Below are 24310 nucleotides of genomic sequence, written 5' to 3' on the forward strand. Positions count from 1 at the left end.
CTGAACGCAGTAAGGTTGTGAGGAGGTCTTGGGCTTGTGTGCTTCCACCCAGTCCCTCTGTAACTGACCCAGAAGAATGTGAAATCTCCTTTGACCTTGGGTATTAAACTTGCTAAGCAGAAAAGGTCTAAAAGAGTTACGTGTGTGCCATCGAAAAGCGAAGCAATCCATTGTTCTATTTAGAATAGCAATTTTAGCAGAAAGGTGTAACAGTGCGGGGACATGATCAGCGTTCAGTCTCTTACCATAAGGCAATGGTGGCTAATCTGTGTCCCTCAAGCATTGCTGAACCACAACTCCCATTGGGCCCAGCCAGCATGGCTGGTGATGAGGGATGATGGGAGCTGTAGTTCAGTATCTTAAGGGCCATGGGTTAGCTACGCCTGCCACTTGATCTAGGAACTAGTTTGCTCATTTCTTTTACATGGAAGAGGTTACTTCAGATTCTAACGAGTCACTACTGAACTAGTTGAACAGCTAGTCAAGCCAGGACAACAAGCTCTGTAAAGTTAAAGGACTCAAGTGCTGTTTTTCACTAAATTTAAGTCAGTGGCCCAACTTACTAAGCATTATCCATCCTGTATTTTGCGTTCCCAGCATCGTTTTCTGGTGTGCATGAAGTTTATTTTTAACTGGAGATGCTGGGAATAGAACGTGGGATCCTTCTACCACTAAGTCTATTCATTTTAATTGCCGATTAGTGGAATATTTTGTGGCAACATCTGAGAAATACGACTCTTTTTCTCAATAAACATTTGCTTGTCACCTTGGTTACTACTGCACAGATTTTGTTTTCCTTTGTGGGTTTTCTTTGTGTGTGTATGTATCATGTGCACAATTGAGAACAGTTGTCTTTAGTTAGAGTTTTCTGTATTTTGACACTATAAGTATAGACTACTTGGACATACAGATTCAGTTTCTGTTCTGATGCCCTGTTTGAAAAATGCATCAGAATTGATACAATTGGCTGTTAAATTGGTGGGGGAAATTTGGTTATCTTTTAAAGACAATAGGCTGATTGGAAAAAAATAGTTTGGAAGAACAATTCACAAAGTTAAAATTATGCAATTTAAGCTAGATGTTTCTTCAATATTTGAATTAAATAACTTTATTCGATCATTCAGCCTTGGAAATAAGTATACAAAAGTTACTAGCCAATGACAGATTTTAAGATCAATCTCTCCTCATATTAGTCACTCAGTTGTGTCTTAATTTTCTTTTTTAAACAACCCCAGTTCTTGAATCTTTCTTGCCATCGGCAACCAGACAAGTGACTGTTTATTCTTTTGATCAGTTCATTTAATTGCAACAATAGGGTTTTCTCTGCAACATGTTTTCCTCCTTAGTTAAATTGCATGTAGCATTTGGTGCTGGTCATCTATGAGTGTAGCAAATCGTAAGTGACTTTGTACTGGAAAAACAATTTCTGACCTGCTTATTTCTTTTGTTTATCAAGGGTTTCATTGGGCCCCCTGGTGTGGCAGGACTGCCTGGACCCGAGGGAGAAAGAGTAGGTTTTATGGAATTTTTGCGCATTTATGATAAGAAAGTGCCATGAAATCTAAATGTGACATGCATTTCATAGGACTCTGCCTCACATACGCCAAACAGAGGGCCAAACTAGACATGGCATTAAATGGGTCATTTCTCTTAATGTGCACATTTCATAAATTGTAAACAGCTGCTTCAAGGGAACTCAGTTCTCCAGGAAGTGTAATTTGTCATGTCCTCTCCTTCCTTAATTTAACAACAACAACAACAAAATCAATGTGTTTATTCTTATGGCTTTTGGGGTCTATTCTAACGCTATTGACCGAAACAACTGAGAAATGAATGTGAGGTGCTTTGGTTCAAGTAATCCCTTTGGAAGCTGTTTAAATTTATTACTGCCTGCACACTGCCCACGCTTGTGCCCCAGAAAGGTCACTTCAGTGCTGCTAATGCAGCAAAAACAATGACACAGGAGGCAGCACTTATGAGTTACCAGTCTCTGTCGCCACAGTGGGTGCTGTGATTCTCCAGCAGTTTGACTCCACCTCTGGAGGCGAACTCCCTCGTCTTTCGGGACAGACAAATGCCAACATTTCTACATATACTTAGATATCTGGTCTTTCATTGTCCCTTGAGCACAGAGGCAGTACTTTGTCTATTTTCACAATAGACAAATTACTCAGGTTTTTTTAACATCAATACAAACGGAGTCAATTAGGAGCCAATAGTACCCACAGGTGTATATCTCCACCCCTACACCACACCACCCCCAAAAGATACCTATCATTTTGTGCACAGTTTACTAATTTGGCTTTTGGGATCAGTATTTACCAGCAGCCTCATGTTCTAAATCTGTGTGGAGTCATTCTTTCAGTGGGTCAGCACCTATGCTTTGAAACTGCTTGCCTATTAATGTTAGGTAGGCCCCTTTTAATATAATGTTTTAGATGTCTACTAAAAAAACTTTATTTCAGCAGGACGTATAGTTTAGTTACTCATACTTGTTTTTAAATTTTGCTAATTTTAGCTGCATGTTATTGAAAATTATTATGCTGTTTCATATATGCCACTTAGATTTTGTTAAAAAATAAATAAGCAGGCTATAAACGTTGTGGAATTAATTGATTTATTAATTAAAGATTGTAAACAAATAACAAGAACAGTAATAGAAACAAACTGCATTATCAAGAGCCTGCAACTTTAATTCAAGGATTCTATTCTGTGACTTTTTTGTTTCAGGGCATCCCTGGTTTACCTGGAAAAAGAGGTCCTAAAGGGAGACAGGTAAAGTGCCTCAATGTTTCATTAATTAATTCATTCAGTCTTTATTGGCATAACGGGCCAATGTATTATTCACTTAGTTTGCTGCTTATTTAGTTTGATTGGTTGTTCCCTTTTATATTCTGAGGCTATTTTCCTCAGCTTATTTTTTTTTTTTAGTTTTGTCCTGGAGAAAAGGTTCCTTATTAAAAGGATGTTCTGTATAAAGGCCTGAAAAAGAAAAGCGGGGGGGGGGGGGGAGAGTAGAGGACCATATCAAAGAGCAGAAGGGTGCAGACAGCATGGAAGGGACCTCAGTAGGATTTTGAAAAGAGCAAATAACGTTTAACCTCCCCACTTTAGTTGTAAAACCTTGCTTTGAGAACAACTTAGCTTTATCAGAGTAGTGCTTCTTGCCGTCTCATAGATCTATGCAGTGAGAGACAGCACGAGAGGTAGCACTCTGTGAAAGAATAAGTAGGGTTGCTCCTAAGAAAGATTTGGTATTTGAAATGCATCAGGCTAATTTAAATGATGGGGAGAGCCATTCCCATGCACCTTTCTCCATGTGTGAATTAGGTAAAGGTAAAGGGACCCCTGACCATTAGGTCCAGTCATGGCCGACTCTGGGGTTGCGGCGCTCATCTCGCTTTATTGCTGAGGGAGCCGGCGTACAGCTTCCGGGTCATGTGGCCAGCATGACTAAGCCGCTTCTGGTGAACCAGAGCAGCGCACGGAAACGCCGTTTACCTTCCCGCCAGAGCGGTACCTATTTATCTACTTGCACTTTGACGTGCTTTCAAACTGCTAGGTTGGCAGGAGCAGGGACCGAGCAACGGGAGCTCACCCTGTTGCGGGGATTCGAACAGCCAACCTTCTGATTGGCAAGTCCTAGGCCATCCGTGTCCCTCTATGTGTGAATTACACTCCTTGAAATCTAAAAAGCAGCTGTAGTAGTTTTGTGGTGCCTGGCTTGCCCACCTGGGCCGTAATAGCTCCTGAGATACGGTAGATCTGATTTCCACTCCTCGCCATTATACAGGTTGATGTACTGCTTTCAAAATGGTCTTGGCTCCATCTTGGTTACTCTTTTGCTACCGTTTCATAGGCAGTAGCATTAGAACACCAGACTTTAGGAGAGAGAAAAGGGATTTTGCTAAGAGAGCAGTTGTGATTAGTACTTCAAATATTCTTGGCATACGTGAAGTGGAACAAAATATTAAACTGGTTAGCTTTATTATTAAGAAAATTATAGGGTCTGGGCTACAAGCGTTTTTAATATTCTGAATGTATAGTATGTTTAAATAAGAAACACTCTGTTATTCAAAACATATGTATCAAGTTTCTTTTCCACATTATATATATTATATGAAAACTGGCATGTTTTACTGTATTTGAAAGTTATTGCCAATCGTATTATATTTGATACACAGAATCTTTGCAAACGTTATATTTGGTCGGGAGAATAAATTATATGAGGGCTTTCTTATACATAGAATTATTCTATACAGCTAGAAGTCAATCTGATGTAGGACACTTCATAAATTGAATTTACAGTTTTCCAGTTTAACTCACTGTAGCTGCAAGAACAATCAATCATAGTTCCTAGTAAAATATTAATAGACTTCCTCCTAGGGATGTTCTACAGAAGCCCAGCAACTGGTACTAGTTAATGCTAAAGAACAGTGTACCACCTGAATTGTTACAGGGATGTTTAAAATGTAATGAGAGATAACACTTTTAAAAAAGACAAATCCTGACAGTGGCTTATGGGAGATTTAGGCTGGCATCTGAAGAGTTATTTTTGTATCTCCAAAAGTTTTTGGACTGTTATTGTAATAATTTTTTAGCAGAGGACTGTCTCTTTGCTGCCATGCCTTATCAGATACTGCTTTTGAAAGCAGCCTCAGGTGTCAAAAGAGAATGGCTATAGTAGAGTATCGTTCAAGGAACACAACTTGAAAGCACCCCTGGGAATGCAGAGCTAGCAATGTAATTCTTTAGATCCTGATTTTTAGGACTTCTCAGTTTTCTGAACAGTGTTGGATTTAAAACAACACCGACCGATATTTGAGAATTAAAGAATTGCCTTGCTGTAGCAGTTCATAGCAGTATGAATAGAATCGTGCTCTGTTCTGTTCTTAGCTTTGTTTTGTCTTGCTTTTTTATATATAATGCTGACTTGTTTTAAATTGGCATGGTGTGGAGTTGCAGTGGTTGACTGATTGCTGTCACGGTAAAAGTTGATTCCAAGGGGGTCATTAACACAATAAGGATACAGATATTTATCTAGAGAAACACTCAAAAAGGACTTCCTCCTTCACCACTTGCTTCCAGCAGCAAATGCTGTGGTTTGGCTGTCACCTGACCTCTAGTTGGTTGTGTCACTACTGGTTACCAAGAGGTAGAGGGGAAGGGGTGAGGCAGTGGTGAGGTCAGTGTGGCACAAACGGATATAATATGCATGGGTTGCTTGTTCATGCATGTGTGTGGGTTGTTTGATTACTCTTGAAGACTATACACTTGAGGAGGATTCATGCAACCCCCTCAATGCACCGAAATAAGGTTTGTGCATTCAAGTTACATCAGAAAGAGAACCACTCATGTAGTTCTCCTCCACATGAGCAGGAACCCCATTCCAATTTTGAACATGTGGATGTGGGGGCACTGGCGGAGGAAGAGGGGTGCAGGGGGAGCGCACCGCCCCCGGCAGCATGATCCTGGTGGGGTGCCATCGTGGCTGCCCCCGCCCACACTGGGTGCCACGCCCTTGCGGGCGGTGCACCACACCCCCAGGACACGCGCCATGTCTCTGAGGGCGGCACGCCATGCCCCCAGAATGCGTGTCACACCCCTGGAGGTGGCACGCCACACCCCCAGGACTCGTGCCAGCCCCGTCCCCACCTGCTCTCCACACCCCCCCAGTGCCGGAGCATGAAGCCCCACCACTGTGAGGCAGAAAATGTGGTAGCAGTCCATGCAAGTCATCACTGGAAGCTGCCAGCCTGATGGTGTTGTCTCAGTGTGCAGCAGCTGTGAAAAAAGATTAATTCGACATTGGGGGTCGTTAGGAAAAGGTTTTTTGTGGGGGGGGGGAATGCCTATATCATAATGCTGTTGTTCAGATCTGTGGTGCAACCCTACTTGCGTATAGTTCTGGTTTTCCTCACCTCAAAAATGATACGGCAGAGCTGAAAAAAGTTTGTCAAAGGGCAACCCAAACGATCAAACAGTTGTAGAACTCCCCTGTGAGGAAAGGTGGCAACGTTTAGGGGTTTAAAGTCTGGAAAAACGGTGAGCACGAGGGAGCAGAGGGATATAAAATTATGCTTCATGTGGAAGAAGTGTCTAGGGAGAAACTTCTCTGTCTTGAAATGCTAACATCAAGCTGAATGTTGAAAGGTTCAAGCCAGATGGCAGAAAGTACTTATTCACATAGTGCATGGTTAAAACTATGGAATTTACTCTCACAAAAAGTGGTGGTAGCCACAAATCTGTACAGTTTTAGAAGAGTGTTAGCCAAACTCATGGGGGATAAGGCCATCAGAGGCGTCATAGGCTGCATGCTTCTGAATAGCAGTGGCTGGAAACCACAGGAGAGGAGAGTCCTGTTGCATTCAGGTCTTGCTCGCAGGTCTCCCACAGGCATCTGATTGGCTACTGTGAGAACAGGATTAGACAAGATGGCCTGATATGCTGGGGCTCTTACGTTCTTTATGTGGGAATCAGGCTGTTAGAGCTGGAAAGCCGATAAGAGACTAAATTAGTAAATCACTAAATAACCCCCAAACACTATTTGCTTTGAAGATTCCTAAGAGCAAGTCCCCCCCCCCCAGCTTACTCTCAACATATAATGTTAAATATGCACTCATATATGCTGTGACTCCTAACAAAACTATTGGTGATGTTTTAACCAGGGATTACCAGGTGATATTGGAAATAGAGGCCCCCCTGGTCCTGATGGAAGTCCTGTAAGTATGATGTCATGCGACAGAAAACAATAATGGAATTTTCGAAGTTATTCAGTCTCTGACAACCTGTAAGAGGCGTTGCTCCAGGATTATAACACATTCCTATCTATAAGAGGTTCCATGCCAAGTTGAATGCATGATTGTGTTTGTGTATCTTTAACCTAATAACAGCCTTGGAGCAATTGGCATGCAATATGGGAGGAGAAAGGGAACTTCACCTCACTCCTCATGCCATTCTTATTCTTTCTTTCTTTCTTTTTTTGCTATGTGCCTTGTGACAGGGACACGGGTGAGCTACTGGGGATGCAAATAGCAGAATCCCCCCCCCCCAATGCCAGGGGCATTGTTCAGGAATGGTCCAGAAGGCCCAAGGTGTTTTGTTTTGTGCCCCACATCTCATGTCTTTCCCCCTGCTCAATAACAACAACAACAACAACAACAACAACTTTGCATACATGCACACTGCAAAGGGCAGTGCTAGTGTGATCCCAGCCACCCATCATCTTAATTTACCCAGAGGCACTTATTTCCGCTTTAATATGTACGTGAGCAGCAGTTCTTAGGGGTCCAGAAGTTACTAGGAAGGTCCAATTCACATACAGTGTACCAGGCTCAGAAAATCCTGCTAGCATTGCATAGCTCGGAGATAGCCCTGGTAGCCAGAGTTCATCCTAAATTTCCACATATGTGCATGCATATATATATATATATATATATATATATATATATATATATATATATGCAAATTTGTGTCATGAGTCTGTGTACAGAGTATTTTAAACATCTGAAAGCTACACAACTGCTGAAGGTGAATGGCAGTGTTTTTCTTCAGGAGAAGAATATTATGTGGGTGTATTCGTCCCTTTTCTCTTATGTTGCAGTCCCAGTCCAAATCAGGGCCTCCCATGACTGTTGCAATAATAATAATAATAATAATAATAATAATAATAATAATAATAATAATAATAATAATACAGATAGACAGATTAGGTCAAACATTTTACTTCTTAGGGATGTCATCAGAAAGAAGGCAAGTGATTCCTTGGTTGTATTCATGATAGACCCTTATAACAGTAGCTGCTGTTGTGGAGCTGTGGACCCACGCTCCTGTTCGTGGCATCATTGCAGAGCCAATCCGCCACTCCTGCCACTGCCTGACATCAGTGTTGCCCCACTTCGGTCCCACCCAGGGAAGGTGCAGCAGTGCTGATATTGGGAGGGCATCTCTGTCACTCAGCTCCACCAAACCAGCCACTGCAGCTCTGTAGCAGCTGAACACTTGAACTAGGACTTATGAAGAATGTCGTCCTGGATGGCTAGGAATTCACAGCAATCTGAGTTTGTAGTCTGGGATGCTGCAAGCGCTGGACACCGTCAGAGCATTTTATGGGGGCTTCTTAATAATTGCTTATATCAGAATTAGTTTGTTGTGGGGTTCGTTTTGATAAGTAAAGAAAATACCTTGGACCTTTGGCCCTGTAAGAGGCCTGAGCTAACTGCTAGCAGCTGCTGCTTTATAAATGCTCAGATAAAATATTTTGCAAATGCTGCTGCAGAATAAACAGTTTAATTATAGAATCAAACTTGGCAGAACCTGGATTCCAAGAAAGAGAGAGAGAGAGACACAAAAACTATTCAGTGCAACTGAGAACGTTTATAGTAGAAGAAGAAGAAGAAGAAGAAGAGTCAATAAATCCGTTTGCAAAGGAGTTCCTTCTAATTGTCTGTGACAGCTGCTGCTCTCGAACAACCAGTCAAGGCTGCCCCGCAGGGTTCGTTCAGGCAAGCTGCCAAACCTGCAGCTGCTGCGGTGGGGAGGGTTGCAGATGCTATTGCACCTACTGTAGGAAAAATGTGGGATGGCTCAGAAGCTAATGCAGGCTTCCTCCAAACTCTGACATTAGAACTTGAGAAGCTGGTAATGAAGAGAAACCTATGTTTAAAACATACCTAGATCCCATACGTATAACCAGCACTTTGGATAAGACACAGATAAAGGCAACTACAGATCTCTCCTTGTACAGTGGTACCTCGGGTTACAGACGCTTCAGGTTACAGACTCCGCTAACCCAGAAATAGTGCCTCAGGTTAAGAACTTTGCTTCAGGATGTGAACAGAAATCGTGTTCTGGCAGCGCGGCGGCAGCAGGAGGCCCCATTAGCTAAAGTGGTGCTTCAGGTTAAGAACAGTTTCAGGTTACGTACGGACCTCCGGAACGAATTAAGTACTTAACCCAAGGTACCACTGTACCATATGCAAATGTGCCCACAGGCCCCAAACATTGGCAACCCTTGCCATATGCTCTCCTCTGCCCCATGTGTTCTGCTATAATAGAGCAAATCCTTGTCTAAAGAATAGTTTTAGGTATAGTTGCCTTTCTACATCACCATTTTAAAAATAGGAACTGGAAAGAGGGTATACCAACTCCATGATACAGATTTGGCCACCTGAGTAGTTGTTTAAAGTGCCAATGAATGGAGGAAACAAACAAAACAAAACAAAAACCCTCTCTGTGGTTCTTTGTGGCTTAATAGCACGTGAGACTGCAAATCAAGAAGTCCCAGGTTCGAATCACGCTTCAACTTTTGATGTCACTTAATCCTTTTGGATCTTATTAAGTCCCCCTCTAAAACACGCCCCCACGTCAATCATCTACCATATGGGAATAATACTATTGGTTTTTCCTGCAGGGTGGTGGAAGGGTGTGTGTGGAATGCTTTGAACACTTACAGTGAATGTGAACTATCATCATTATTTGAAAAATAATGTTGCTTGTGAGGTAGAAATTATTGTAACTGTGCAGCAGAATTGTCAGCCCCCCTACAGGTAAACCTCCACCACCATCACAGATCCTTGAGTGCAGCAGTGTGGTCTGCATGACAATAAATAATAAAAAAGTATATTTCACACATTGAGGGGTGTTGCAATCAACAGCGAATCCTCAGAGCTGCAAAATGGAAATGTGTGAATCAATAACCTCGATTCCGTTGCATACTGAACAGATAAAGCAGCATATAAATGGAAAGACCGAGCAAAGCACCTTTTTGCGCAGAGTGTGGAATTTGCTGCCACAAAAATCACATGCCCAGATGCATGAAAGGTGGGGTGTCAGAGCAAGAAATGGCATGGAGACAAGGCCACAATTTTTATTTTGGGTTACAGCAACCTGGGTACAAGGCAGGTCCCATTCATGCAGCTCACCTGTAGTCCAAGGCCCTTGCCCATGTGCTGGGCTCTGTCCACAGGGTGTTGGCCTGAACTTACAAGCCTACTTACAAGCATGGACCAGTCCCAGTGGGCTCCTTGGGAAACCTATGAGCATTGCCAAGCAGCAGCCCCCCCCCCCGAAGTTGGGTCAGCTGTTAGAAGGCAGGCTCTCTTAATCCCTTATTATGGGAGATCCCCATTGGGGGGCTGGGAGCCAACCCTCTGCTTTGCATGGTAATTACACAGATTCATGGAGAATCAGCTGCTTGTGATCATGAGCTGTCACCTGCAGGAACAGAGGCAACATGCCTCTGGATGTTGTGAGCATCTTGTAGCCATCTGGCCACAGTTCTGATCCAACGGGGCTCTTACATTCTTTTTCCCTATGCCGAACTCATATCCTGCAACCTGTGCCCTGTATTTGTCACCATCTGAACTTTTGCTTGGAAACATGCAATTCTAATTGTTTTAACGCCCATTTTTTTCCCCAAAGGGAATTGTTGGTGGTGTTGGTCCTCCTGGATTTCCTGGACTTCGAGTGAGTAGATATGCTTCATCCCATAGACCTTTTTTCAAAAGTTCAATTAATTACTAATGGGTGCTGTGCCATGCATTCACAGAAATTTCTGCTAAACATTGAGGGGATTTTAGGGATAGTGATTTGCACAAACCTTCTGTAGTTCACTAATGTACATGCAATTTGTACATGGCTGCCCTGATCTGTGGTCATTTTAACTTTGTTGTGATCTTAGGACTGTTGTGATTGAATTGTGGCAACCTGTGCTGTAACACCAGGGCTTGTGCTTGAGTGTTAGTGCTTCCTGCTGAAACCGTACACAATGGCAGATTTGGCTGAACGGGAGCTGGGGCAAGACGGAAATGAAACAGAAAGCAAAAGGTTGTGGGGTGGGGGAGGTTTGCAGCCAGGATGAATGAACTTGAAATAAAGAGCAAAGTAGGTCATGCTGCAACACAAACTATGCATGTTTATTAGAGAAGCTTTATTTATTTTTTAAATCCGGGGGGAAAGTGCTTAAATGGGTTGGAATAGGGAAAACATGGCTTGGAGATATATGCCCATATGCTATTTACTGAATAGGAAGATGTGAGCTGCAGTCTTTTAGCATGTAACTGAAAACATGAACCACCTACACAGATGCATGGCAATGCTAATTTTCTCCAGAGGAAACATGCATCAAGGAATCAGTGTTGGCATTTTGTGGTCAACCACCCCATCCTCTGTGCCACAACCACCCAGGCAGATGCATGATAGGAGTATGTGCTTATCAGAGCGCAAGGCTATAGCACATGTGTAGCATCTGGCAGTGCTGGTTCACTGCCAAACTTATGTGCTCTGTCTCTGGCCCCCGGACAAAATTAACTGCTCTGCCATTAGAAGCAGCTTTTAAAATTTGATTCTTGATTGCAAAAGTCTTTTTGCATCTAAATGCATTTGAGAAAGACAGTGGAAAGCTCCACTGCATGTTTAGTTATGTGAAAAGATGCTCTCTCAGCCAGAAACTCTTTTGTGCACAAGATCTGTAGCCATTTCACGTCAGTGGCAAAAGTAGCTGCACGTTTGTTGCAAATTTGTTCATGTATGCTGCTTGGTCATCCATCCTGAAACATACGCGGCGACACAAAAATGATAGGATGTTGATTCAAGTATATTGTTTACGTTTGAGTTCGTAAAGCCTGCTCAGACTTTTGACAAAGCTCCTTACAAATTAAAAGTAGTCTCTTTTCTTACTTTCTAAGTAGCAAAATGAGTTCTTATGCACAGCCACGCTTGTATTCTTTAGTCGTCATGTTACATGATCTGCCTTTCAGTGCCATAATTTTGATTCTTCACAGCATTCTTTTATTTTGCTTCCTAAAACAGATTTTTTAAAATGTGTTTTTCTTGGATGTTGCTAAGGAGCAAGTAGCACAAGGATTTCTTCCCTTCAGTGGAAACATATTCCCATTCTGTGCTTGTAGAAAGCCTTCGTTTCCATCCAAGCTCACATGTGAGTCTACTCTAGATCAACACACCGGGCCCAAGTTATTTTCTCTTTCTTATAGCTGGAATCGTTTCAGCTGGCTTTCAAGTCGGCGCAGGACTTTGCCATATGGATATTTCCATAACATCAACATTGGCTTGGCTGTTTCTAGACAAAAGTACATTTAGCCATTGCCAGATCAAGGCTTCCAGGCTATGGCTGAGATCCTAAGCACACTTGCTTGGAAGCAAGTCCCAGTGAAATCAGTGATGAAATCAGTTCCAAGTTGTGGTTAAAATAAGGTCCCAATATTCTACTGTTTAAAAAAAGACCCAAACAAACTCCAAAAAAAAACCAAAACTATAACTGGAAACGAAACCAAGGTGGACTTTGCCAGAAAATACTAAGACTAATGGTATGGTGGCTGCTTTTGATTTCTAGGAATAAATGATGTGACAGAACATGTACGCACATTTAAATGAAAGGGTCAATTACACATCAGAGCAATCTAGTCCAAATGTCTGCTTCAAAACCTGAAGTAAAAAAGGCTTTTTAAAAAAGTTATCTACACTCATTTTCAGGGGAATATTTACTTACTTTACTGTTAGTTTACTTAAAGGTAAAGGTAAAGGTACCCCTGCCCGAACGGGCCAGTCTTGACAGACTCTGGGGTTTGTGCGCCCATCTCACTCAAGAGGCCGGGGGCCAGCGCTGTCCGGAGACACTTCCGGGTCACGTGGCCAGCGTGACAAAGCTGCATCTGGCGAGCCAGCGCAGCACACGGAACGCCGTTTACCTTCCCGCTGGTAAGCGGTACCTATTTATCTACTTGCACCCGGGGGTGCTTTCGAACTGCTAGGTTGGCAGGCGCTGGGACCGAGCGACGGGAGCGCACCCCGCCGCGGGGATTCGAACCGCCGATCTTTTGATCAGCAAGCCCTAGGTGCTGAGGCTTTTACCCACAGCGCCACCCGCGTCCCTTGTTAGTTTACTTAGTCCATTTCTATTTTGAAAAATACACAATCCATTTAAGTGGCATTCTTCCCTTTGCCTGTGCTGAGACACAACCCACTCTTAAGAAGAGTTTTGGCCCGGGTGATTACTCAGAGTTGATCTACACCCTCATAATAATCACGAGGTATGAGTTATTCAGAAGTGACCGCTTTAAATTGTTCTAAAAGTTCTATATGTTCCCAGGGTTCCCTATGAATGCCTTGTATTTAGAAAGCTAGCCCTCCAAAACATTCAGATCCTGAAGTGATGTATGAAATCAGATGTAGGAGAGCAAGCTGAGACTGAGACAAGACAGAAATGCTCTTGTTAGTAGGATGGTTGATGTATCATAGAGATAGAGCCTATTTTAGACAGGGTTGCAGTGCCATTGAAGAATCAGGTTCATAACCTATGAGTACCTCTGGAAAAACCGTATTTTGGCTGTGCTAGGAGAGCTTTGGTATAACATAAGCTTGTGTCCCAGCGGCCACTGCAGAAAGAGGACATGGCTGTGGGACTGGTTACATTATTTTCAAATAAGAGAGGCCTATAATTTGGACAAGAAAAATGGTTTCCAGGTGGAAAAATCAAAGTTAGAAACAGAATTGTTAGAACCCAATGCTAAGATATTGTCGAGAATGTATGATTTGTTGTTGAAATGGAATACGGAGGAGGAAACGGTTAAATCTGCTATGATAAAATGGGCACAAGACATTGGTCATAATATTATGTTTGCTGACTGGGAACGGTTGTGGACCACCGGTATGAAATTTACTGCATGTAATGCTTTAAGAGAAAATATTATGAAAATGATTTACAGGTGGTACATGACACCAGTCAAGCTTGCAAAAATCTATCATTTGCCTGATAATAAATGTTGGAAATGTAAAGAAACTGAAGGAACATTCTTTCACCTTTGGTGGACGTGCCCAAGGATTAAGGCGTTCTGGGAAATGATCTATAATGAACTGAAAAAGGTATTTAAGTATACTTTTCTGAAGAAACCAGAGGCCTTTCTCCTGGGCATAGTCGGCCAATTGGTGCCAAAGAAGGATAGAACTTTTTTCATGTATGCAACAGCAGCAGCAAGAATACTTATTGCAAAGCATTGGAAGACGCAAGATCTACCCACCTTGGAAGAGTGGCAGATGCAAGTGATAGACTATATGGAACTGGCAGAGATGACCGGCAGAATCCGAGATCAAGGAGAGGAGCAGATAGAAGAGGATTGGAAGAAGTTTAAAGTTTATCTACAAAAATATTGTAAAATTCATGAATGTTGAAGGCTTTGAAAATGAAATGAAGGGGTTCTAGCGATTAAGACAAATACGATTATAAAGGGAGGGATAAAGGTATAAAATGAATAATGAACGATATTGCTGAATTAATTTTTAAGGTAGAATACAAGAAGGGAAGGCGGGTGGAAGCAAAGAGAATAAGGTTTTGAAAGTTACTAATATAAAAATGTGTTGTTGTTTTTATGCTAATTTTTTCCTTTTTTGTATTTTTTTTGTTTTGTCGTTTCTTTGTTTGGATTTTTGATGTTTGTTGTTTGTTTTTTCTGGATTTTTGTTGATTTTTGTTGATGTTAACTTTTTGGAAAATTCTAATAAAAAAAATTATTATAAAAAAAAAAAAGAAAGAGGACATGGCCTGGGTCACTCATACTTTAATTTTATCAAGGCTAGTTTGCTGTTACAGGCTGTACTTGGGGCTCTCTTTGAAGTGTGTTCAGAAATTTCAGCTAGTACATTTAAAAAAGAAAGAAAGAAACGAAATGAAAACATTCAACTGGGTTGTTGTTTTTTACCAACTTCACTAACTCCATGTCATATTTTGAGCTTAGTTCAAAGTGTTGGTCATTATTTATTTATTTTGTAATTGTTTTCACTTTCTGATACACAAAAAGCAAAAATAACAACAATAAAGAGAAACTGCCAAAGCAAGATGAGGGGAAGAAGGGAAGGCTGAGAGAAGAGAGGAGGGAGTGGTACTATTCTAAAAAGCAGCGTTATAGTTCCAGACAATTGTCCTTTATTGGCATATTATCCCAGAATGTTTTTTTTTTTTATGAGAAGAAGGCTTTTCCTTTACTTTAATACATTCAGTAAATGGATGCCAAACTTTAGAAAAGTTGTCTTTCGTTTTCGGATGCCGTACCAATAGTCTTACATGTCCCCTGTAGCTGACTTCCATTGTCTGGCCGCTATAAGTCTGGCAGCTGCGAACCAAGGGAATCAAAGTAGTTCTTTATTGGAAAACTCTGCTTCTGAATTATCAAATAAGGAAAGAAGGGCCATCACTGGGTCCAGAGATTATGTTTGGAATGTAAGATAGGCTTAATTAATAAAGCCTTGAAAGACTGAATAATAGGGCAAGGCCACTGCATATGGTTGTATGTGCCCATCCCCTCCCACTCCTCCAGCAAACTGAGCTGCTTGTTTTAGTAATTCTGCTCAGGGCATAGGGGGATAGGTACCACCTGCAGATAACCTTATGTGCATTCTCCCAAATGCACGCTAATAGGGTGTGAAATCGGTTAACGTGACCTTCCACACTTGCGAGCAAATGAGTGGTGCTTCCTGATACTTCATTTTTCATCCCGTCATTCAGCATAGACATTTCCCCATCTGGAAAGAGCAGAAAAGTTCTACCTGGCTGTATTGTTCAGCCCTTTTCCAGTCTATCAGGCAGGCAGGATATCCTTGCAATGTATTTTCCAGCTGAGGAAAGAGAACGGTAATATCGTGATTACACGCACATCTTGGATGTTTTATTGTTGTTTAATTAGCTCTCAGACACGTTAGCTTGGATGGGTCAGAAGAAAACCAGCACTCAAGCAGCAAATACACTATATGGTCTTATGACAGAGGTGGCCAACATGTTGTTTTCCAGGTGTTGTTGGACTACAACGCACATCTTCCCTGGTTATTAGCCGTGCTGACTGGGGCTGACAGGATTTGTAGGCCAAATGCATATGTTGGATACTCCTATTATACAGGCTCTCTGTATGACTTAGTTCCCTTTTAAGAGTAAACACACAGAGCAGTCATGTTCTTTATTGTCTTTTAGGGTGTTGTAGGACCAGCCGGATCATCTGGCGCACCTGGGATTCCTGGACCTCTGGTACAGTGTTTCGTAGCTCATACCCAAGTGTTTTGCTGAAAGCCCTTTTCTGCCAGACAGTTGAACAATTGTGTTTTGTAATTTCTTTTATCTTTCTTCTGCATAGGGTCTTCCGGGGAGTATGGGGCAACCTGGATTGAAAGGTGATAAGGTGATCTAAATAGTTTCATTATCGGTGCTCTTTTAACTTTGAACCTTATCTACACCTCCTAATGTGATTCTACAAAGAACCCTTTCTTACGTTTATTTTTTTTTTGGGGGGGGAGCACCTGCAATAAGGTTCTACATTTTACCCGCCGCTTTGTTTTGTACAAGCTACTCGGGGCTAAGAATCTCTGCCAACACACACTTCCTGCTGCTGTAGCTATTACTACTGTGAATAATCTCATCAAATGCTGAGACCTGTTTTAGCCATTAGAGGCTCTGAAATCATACTCATTTGTGCAGCAGTGCAATGCACTTGGGCTGTGAATAACAAGCCATACTGACACATTTCTATGTCTGTTGGACTTCATAAAACTTTCTATTAAAGTGTCCCTTCTCTCTCTCTCTCTCTCTCTCTCTCTCTCTCTCTCTCTTTCTCTCCCCCCCCCAAATGTTTCTGAATATACTAATACATTGTTTAGGGCGAACAAGGCATTTCAGGAGAGATGGGGGAGCTGGGATACCCAGGAGACAAGGTAACTCATAACAGCTCTGTTTTGACCAACTTCTATAAGTCTTAGTCTTCTTGGAAATGTGCTACACTTTATACAGAGTGGTCTTATGTTCTGCACTGTTGTGTTTATCAGTCATGGGTGGTATCCAAATAACTCATTCTCAGCTCTGCTGATGTCACTTCCTCTTCCTCTGGCTGCACTGACTGCTGGGGCTCACTCATGGTTTCATTCAATCGTAGGCGAGCTTGGGGGCATGACCTGGGGGGCAGACCAGAGGGAAGACTTCATCTCTGACTTCCCTCTGATCCTCTCCCTGGCTGTATAAGCCACCCACGCCCAGGCACTGGTCTAAATTGGTGTTTGGTATCCCCACCCACTCGGCACTCTGTGTTCAGGACTGCCCGTGGACATGCCATGCATAAGACCTTGCTACGGATGCCTTCAATCACTGTATTCAGGGCCAGGGAGCATTTTGCCTGTGATTTTTTTTGAGGCAGATTGATTCCAAAGTGTATGTTGCTGCCTTCCGGAATACAACATCCTCGGTGAAATTCAACATAGTGCTAAGGCTAACGTTGCATTAGTGCAAGGATTTTTCCTTGCTCAGCAGAACATTCTCTGCTTCCCTGTATGTCCTCTAGATAAGCTCCCTGCACACTTTGCGCAGACAAATCAAGATGATTGCTCAATTAACAGGTTGTCTGGAAGCAACCTATGTTTCTCTGACAGAATGGGGAAGGATAAGCACAGGAGGGAAGCAAGAGGTTTTGTTTTGCTTTAAAACCCATCTAGGTGGATTGGTTTTCAAAGAAAAATGTTTCGTAGCAGTGGCAAAAAGAAAGAAAGAAAAAGAATTAAATATAAATGTCTGTCTTTTATTCTTGTCAGCCCCCAGGTAGCTTTGTAATGCAAAATATCTATGGGCGCAGGCAAAATAATCATTATTTTAGCTGAGCTGCAGAGTTAAGCTGTATCTGGATAGGATTTTCCTATATTTCTATGGGAATGCTTTATCCCCCAAATGGAAGCATAACAAGTCCTGTGACAGATAATTTATAAAACCATCTCCTCCCTCCTTCTATTTTTAATGGGAATGTGCTGCCATAATTTTCACTTAAATTCTAGCCACTCTTAACTGTATTTCTCAAAGGGTACAGCTGGTTTGCCGGGACCACCAGGAATCAGAGGAAAACCAGGACCCCCGGTATGCCTTAACACTTAACTTCATTTGCACTTCAACAGTAGCAGCATTTATTTGAGTTTGGTATTTAATAATATCTAAAAGGGTTGCTGACCAAATCTTATCCGGCACATTGCCATACAATGCATGTTATTTATAAGAAGTAAGGAACTAAATCATTGGGCAATATATTTGGGGTGTGTATGTGGCTGGGGAGCATTTTCAGATGTTCAGCTTTCATAATCTGAAGTCCTGATACTGGTTATGCATGTTTCTTATTTCAAGCAAACAAGGATTGTTTATAAATTTGAAGAATGTAAATGGGGGGAAAAATTCTTTCCGACCAAATTAATAACAACAAGAAACTAGGGAGAAAGAGAAACACCTACAGAATCTGATTATTTGAGCAAAATAAGAACCCATTGGATATGAAACCATTAACCTATTTGATTCATATAAGAGAAAGGACAGTCCTAAAATGGGGGGGGGTGTCATGTGACAGGAACTGAACTGTTTTTCGAATTGCAGGGGTACGATGCATCCTAGTTGTATTTTCCAATATGCGTGCATTGACATTATTCTAAACACAAAAAATAAATTAATAACCAGTACAGAGTGAACATTGGCAATATCCAAATTGATAATAGGAAACTTTATATTCCTTGGACCGTCTGTTGGTGAAAATATAACAAATGGTATATTAAAAATCACTCCAGATAGATAATAGATAAAGGTGTTGTATCCAAGACTAGTCTAGTCATACTTAGAGTAGAGCCTTTAGGTAAAAGTAAAGGGACCCCTGACCATTAGGTCCAGTTGCAAACGACTCTGGGGTTGCGGCGCTCATCTCGCTTTATTGGCTAAGGGAACCGGTGTACAGCTTCCAGGTCATGTGACCAGCATGACTAAGCCGCTTCTGCCGAACCAGAGCAGCGCATGGAAACGCCATTTACCTTCCCTCCGGAGCAGTACCTATTTATCTACTTGTACTTTGACGTGCTTTCGAACTGCTAGGTTGGCAGGAGCTGGGACCGAGCAATGGGAGCTCACCCCGTCACAGGGATTCGAACCGCTGACGTTCTGATCAGCAAGTCCTAGGCTCTGTGGTTTAACCCACTGCGCCACCCACGTCCCTCAGTAGAGCCTTTAATACACCCCTATTTGGGAATTGAAAATTTACCAAAAACAGGAGCCATTTCACCATGAAACTCTTAAAATCAAGATAGATAGATATAAACTTTTCTTTTGGTAATTGTTCAGATGTACGTTTTTGTGAAGAAATAGGAAACGTCTTATGCAGAACTAATCAGAAAAACCTGAATTTATAATGGATGCTCTAATTTTAGGGTAAAACAGGAGATCCAGGACCCCGGGGACCACCGGGACCTCTTGGACCTGAGGTAAGGAACTATTTAAAGAAGTAAATAATGCATCCTACTTTGCACTGAAAACAGCACAATTAGGCCAAGCTTTCGCTGCTCATGCATGAAGGGTGGCTGATTTGGCTCATGATGCAGTAACCGTACTGAATTTGGTCAGTGCCTGAATGGGAGACCACTTAGGAACTTTGGGTGCCCCAGAAGAAAGGAGGTTCTTCGTTTAATGAAGATATTATTCAGTACTTGCTTGGAAAGCAGGATATACAGTTTGCACTGATCCGGTTAGCTGGGATCCTTTTAAGATCCTCAATAAGAATCTACATTCATGTTTTGCAATACATAAATATATTTAAGTTAGGAACATAATTGCTTAAGAGCCAATAAGTTGTTTAGAAGAAGAAAACCCTTTAAAACTGGTTTATTTGCCTTAACCAGGTGTCATATTTGGTTAATACATTGCTGCATTACAACCTCAGTTCTCAAACGTCTCTGTTGACGAATGATTCGGAACCCAAACGCCAAAAACCCGGAAGTACCGTTTCGCCCCGTGTATAAGACTATATATTTTTCCTAAATTTTTGAAGTTTAAAATAAGGGGTCATCTTATACATGGATAGTGTATAGTGCATTTTCTTATTTTTGAGTCCCCCAAAATAGGAGGCGTCTTATACATGAGGGTGTCTTATACACAGAAAAAGACGGTAATTGCTTCCATTTTTGAACAAGCCTCAAAAGTTGAATGGCTTCCACTGCATGTTTTTCCATTTTTTTCAATGGATTTTGCCGACTGCCCATTGCTCCTTGGTTTTTGAACGTTTCGGAAGTCGAACCGTCTTCCAGAACGGATTACATTTGAAAACTGAGCTTCCACTGTATTGCAGAAATACGTTCAAAAGTTCATAACTATAATCTAAGGCTCATAAATATAATCTAAGGCTTGTGTTGCATGGCAAACTGCAGTGTGCTTCCACAAGCATTTTCTCATGTAGCTTGTGTTCGGTGGTGGGTAATGAGGGTTAGCTGACCGAAAGCAGGGAGAGGGAGAAGTAAAAATAATAATCCCAACAGGCGCACCCATTCTCTTGGGCCTAGCTACAGTATATTTTTGAATCTGAGTTTAAAGACTTTATTTTTATTTTTGCTGTGAAAATGGAATTTCATGAGAACAGGAGCATTGTTACTATTATCTGCATTGGAAAGCCATCTGATTAAAACCACTATCCTGTGTATGGAAAAAGGATTCCTTGCCAACTCCGGCAGACCGAGCTTCTCTGTGTCTTCGTGGGGTTCTTCCCCCTTTGGTGGGGAAGTCCCTGCATTGCATCCCACAAACTTCTTTCAAAGCAGAATTTATTGTTTCCTCAAGGGGCTTTACTCCAGACTGCATCTGGAGTAAAGAAAACATAAGTCATTTCTTTCAATAGATACTTCATTGTATCCATAAATTGTTTTGATCTGAAATTGCGCACTTAATTTTTTTCAGGACGGTCAGCCATATGGGAGTCGACTGCCATATGTTTTGTGCACAGAGCTTGGGAATTACAAAGGAAAAGGGGCACGTTTGATTTGAATCATGCTTTGGTGGCAGCAAAATGCAAGTTTCTTACGCACGAATCCCTGATCGTGCTCCCAAAAGTCTACTTTCAAACCATGTTTCATCTCAAACTGTGACGTTTTGAGGTTCTGCAGACAATGCTGTAAGCACTGGGGTATCCAATAACTTCTGCTTACTATTACTTACATTAAAAAAAACCCAACCTCATAACAGCTGGTAGTTAGCTATCAGTGCTTCTGCATAATTTCCTGCAACATGAGAGTGCTTTGAATCTCTTGATTCTCAAGTGCCTTTGGCCAAGAGTAATTTAATTAATTAAGGTGCTTTGACCTATATTTCCAAAGCAAGGCTTGTTATTTCAGGGTTGCCAGGTGGAAATTCCAATCACAAGAGACACCAAAGGAGCTATGGAGCAGTTCAGTTTCAGTTATCTGAAATTAGACACATACTCTTAAAATAAGAGACATCTGGCCACTATACAGTCATACCTCAGGTTGCGAACGCTGCGGGTTGCGCATTTTCAGGCTGTGGACTGCGCCAAACCCGGAAGTTCCGGAACGGGTTACTTCCAGTTTTCAGCGCATGCACAAAAGCACCAAATCGCATCACGTGCAGATGTAGTGCTGCAGGTTGCGAACGCTGCGGGTTGAGAATGTGCGTGATAATATACCACTATATTATTTCCTCCATGCAGCTACAGTGACAGAACTGCATAGCATGGGGGATTTTGAATATATGAACCATTATTGGATATACAGTGGTACCTCGGGTTACATACGCTTCAGGTTACATATGCTTCAGGTTACATATGCTTCAGGTTACAGACTCCGCTAACCCAGAAATAGTACCTCGGGTTAAGAACTTTGCTTCAGGATGAGAACAGAAATTGTGCTCTGGCAGTGCGGCGGCAGCGGGAGGCCCCATTAGCTAAAGTGGTGCTTCAGCTTAAGAACAGTTTCAGGTTAAGAACAGACCTCCAGAACGAATTAAGTTCTTAACCCGAGGTACCACTGTATGAACTTTTCATTAATTCCAGACCTGTTCACAAGAAACACAACGTGTTCCGGGGCTTTCATATTTCCAACAGAAATGTGCTAGCATCGCTTAGGTTTTGTGTTTGACATTCAGAACACCTGAAAGTGTGAAATTAGGATTATAACAATTATACACATACACTTGGAGGCTTTAGATTTGTTTTTCCTCAAACAGTACCTTCCTCTGTCCTTTTAAATGCCACAGTACAAACCACTTTTAAAACTGAGGGAAGTTTTTAAAGCATCTTGTTATGACATAAGAGGCCTGCTGTTCAAAGAAAAGCAAACACTCAGCTAGGCTAACATGTGAGCCTAAACAGCAATGGTTTTTAGGCTGTGTGTGTGTGAAGCTTTATTTAGTCAATGGGGAAATTAGCTGATGTTTGTTTAGACACAAAGCAGTTGTGTTACTGTTCTGAAATTTCACAGATTCTTCTGTGGTTTGGAACTCCTAGAATGTTGAGATATTTTGTATTTATCCAAAACGGCCATAGCACTGTATTAGAGCACATACTCTTGGTTCTGCTTCAGAATGTATAAATCTGTCACCTTTTACTAAAGTAACAGGGCACGTGATTTGTCTGCAGAAGTTCCTAGGTTCAATCCAAGTAGAACTAAGAAAAATATCCATCTGAAACGTTTGTTTCCAGTCACTGCTGCTGACCTATAGAACACCAGTGGTCTCACCCAAGGTCGAAGAAGGCATTCCATGTTTCCTATAACAGAGCTGTTGGTTCTGCAGAGGAAGATAGTTGATGATGAACTTGAGGTAGCTTGTGAACAAAAAAGAAAAGGATGTAGATAACCAGGGCCTTTTTTTCAGTTGGAACTCGCCAGAACTCAGTTCCGGCACCTCTCAGGTGGGCGTCATTGCCATTTTCAAAGAACAAGGGGGGTGTTCATGGTGAGTTCTGGCACCTCTTTTTCTAGAAAAACAGCATTGGAGACAACTTTGTTCCTCGAAGTAGTTCCTTCCTTTTACTTGTGCCTAACCTGCCACAGGGGACGCGTGTGGCACTGTGGGCTAAACCAAAGAGCCTAGGACTTGCCGATCAGAAGGTCGGCAGTTCGAATCCCCGCGATGGGGTGAGCTTCCGTTGCTCGGTCCCTGCACCTGCCAACCTAGCAGTTCGAAAGCACGTCAAAGTGCAAGTAGATAAATAGGTACCGCTCTAGCGGGAAGGTAAATGGCATTTCTGTGCGCTGCTCTGGTTCGCCAGAAGCGGCTTAGTCATGCTGGCCACATGACCCGGAAGCTGTACGCTGGCTCCCTCGGCCAATAAAGCGACATGAGCGCTGCAACCCCAGATTCGGCCATGACTGGACCTAATGGTCAGGGGTCCCTTTACCTTTAACCTGCCACAGAACTTTACAAACTAGTAAAAATGCAAAATCTACAGATTCTTTGGAGGAATATTTTCATTTCCAAAATTGTTATTTTCAATAGCTTTGCATATGGCTTGCATAACGTGGCAGAGCAGTTAAGCGCATAGCATCGTTTTGAGTCTTTTGAGGTAGGTTGCTCTTGTAGCAAAATAGAAAAAACCATTACAATTTGGGCTGGGGAACAGAATGTGAAAATATTTCCAGGGTGACTTTTACATTTCATAGGTATTTATGTCTAAGAGTGAATGGTTTGATATAAATTAAGTTATCATCAGATATATAAATAATATAATAAATTATTGTATTAACTTGATCTAGAAAATGTGAAATTAGTAAAGTCTTTCTCAAATGCATCACCCACACCGACATTTTCTCCATACACCTGTTGGATTTTAGAACTGAATAAGCAGAATAAAAGCGTTATTTATTTCTTGATTTCTAGGGTTTTCCAGGGGATATTGGTGTTCCTGGTTTGAATGGCCCTGAAGGCCCAAAGGTAAGCATATGTGAAGTACTCTTTGTAAGCTCTTTCAGAGTGAAGGATAATATCAGTATTCCTTGCTTAGAAAAAGTGTAACTTTTTTTTTTTTACTTTGAGGTCACTATCCATTTGCTTTTAATAACTTTTATACAGAGGTCGGTCTGTGAGAAATCTTTTAGATCTTGACGTAGGTAAACTTGCTGCTCTTTAAAATCCAGTTGTATAGTTCTCTCTCAGAAGCATAGTAGGAGAAGAAAATGGAAGAAAAATAGGCACAGCTGTTGGATCCTACCAGTTGGATGTATGAAGGAAGCAAGCAAGGGTAAAAAGATAGGCAGGAGTTTGTAAAACAGATCCTTCCTCAGTTGTTTTCACACTTCCCTTATCAAGGGATCCCTGAAGCCAGAAGGGAGACTCCATAGACTTTGTGATGCTGTTCTAGGCATGGTCAATGTTCAGCTTACAACTGAGACTGTGAGTCTTTGGCTACCTAGTCATAGGCAGGGCTAGATCTCTTAATCATTCATGGATGATGAAGACAGCAGTAAGATGATTGTGCAAGGGAGCTATAAGCCTGAATCCTAAATTCTCTGATGCAGCTATTAG

General features: G+C 41.8%; 1 protein-coding gene across 1 annotated transcript in view; it reads left to right on the forward strand.

Moving 5' to 3' along the window:
* COL24A1 (collagen type XXIV alpha 1 chain) overlaps positions 1–24310 on the forward strand; it is a 168601-nt gene that overhangs the window by 50496 nt on the left and 93795 nt on the right. The window contains exons 11-20 of the mRNA XM_082227706.1: positions 1457–1510; positions 2731–2775; positions 6669–6722; positions 10423–10467; positions 15977–16030; positions 16137–16181; positions 16657–16710; positions 17840–17893; positions 19216–19269; positions 23666–23719. Of these exons, the coding sequence (XP_082083832.1) occupies positions 1457–1510; positions 2731–2775; positions 6669–6722; positions 10423–10467; positions 15977–16030; positions 16137–16181; positions 16657–16710; positions 17840–17893; positions 19216–19269; positions 23666–23719 (513 nt within the window). The remainder of the gene's footprint in view (positions 1–1456; positions 1511–2730; positions 2776–6668; positions 6723–10422; positions 10468–15976; positions 16031–16136; positions 16182–16656; positions 16711–17839; positions 17894–19215; positions 19270–23665; positions 23720–24310) is intronic.

This window comes from Podarcis vaucheri, assembly GCF_965113315.1.
Source record: "Podarcis vaucheri genome assembly, chromosome: 6".
NCBI lineage: Eukaryota > Metazoa > Chordata > Lepidosauria > Squamata > Lacertidae > Podarcis > Podarcis vaucheri.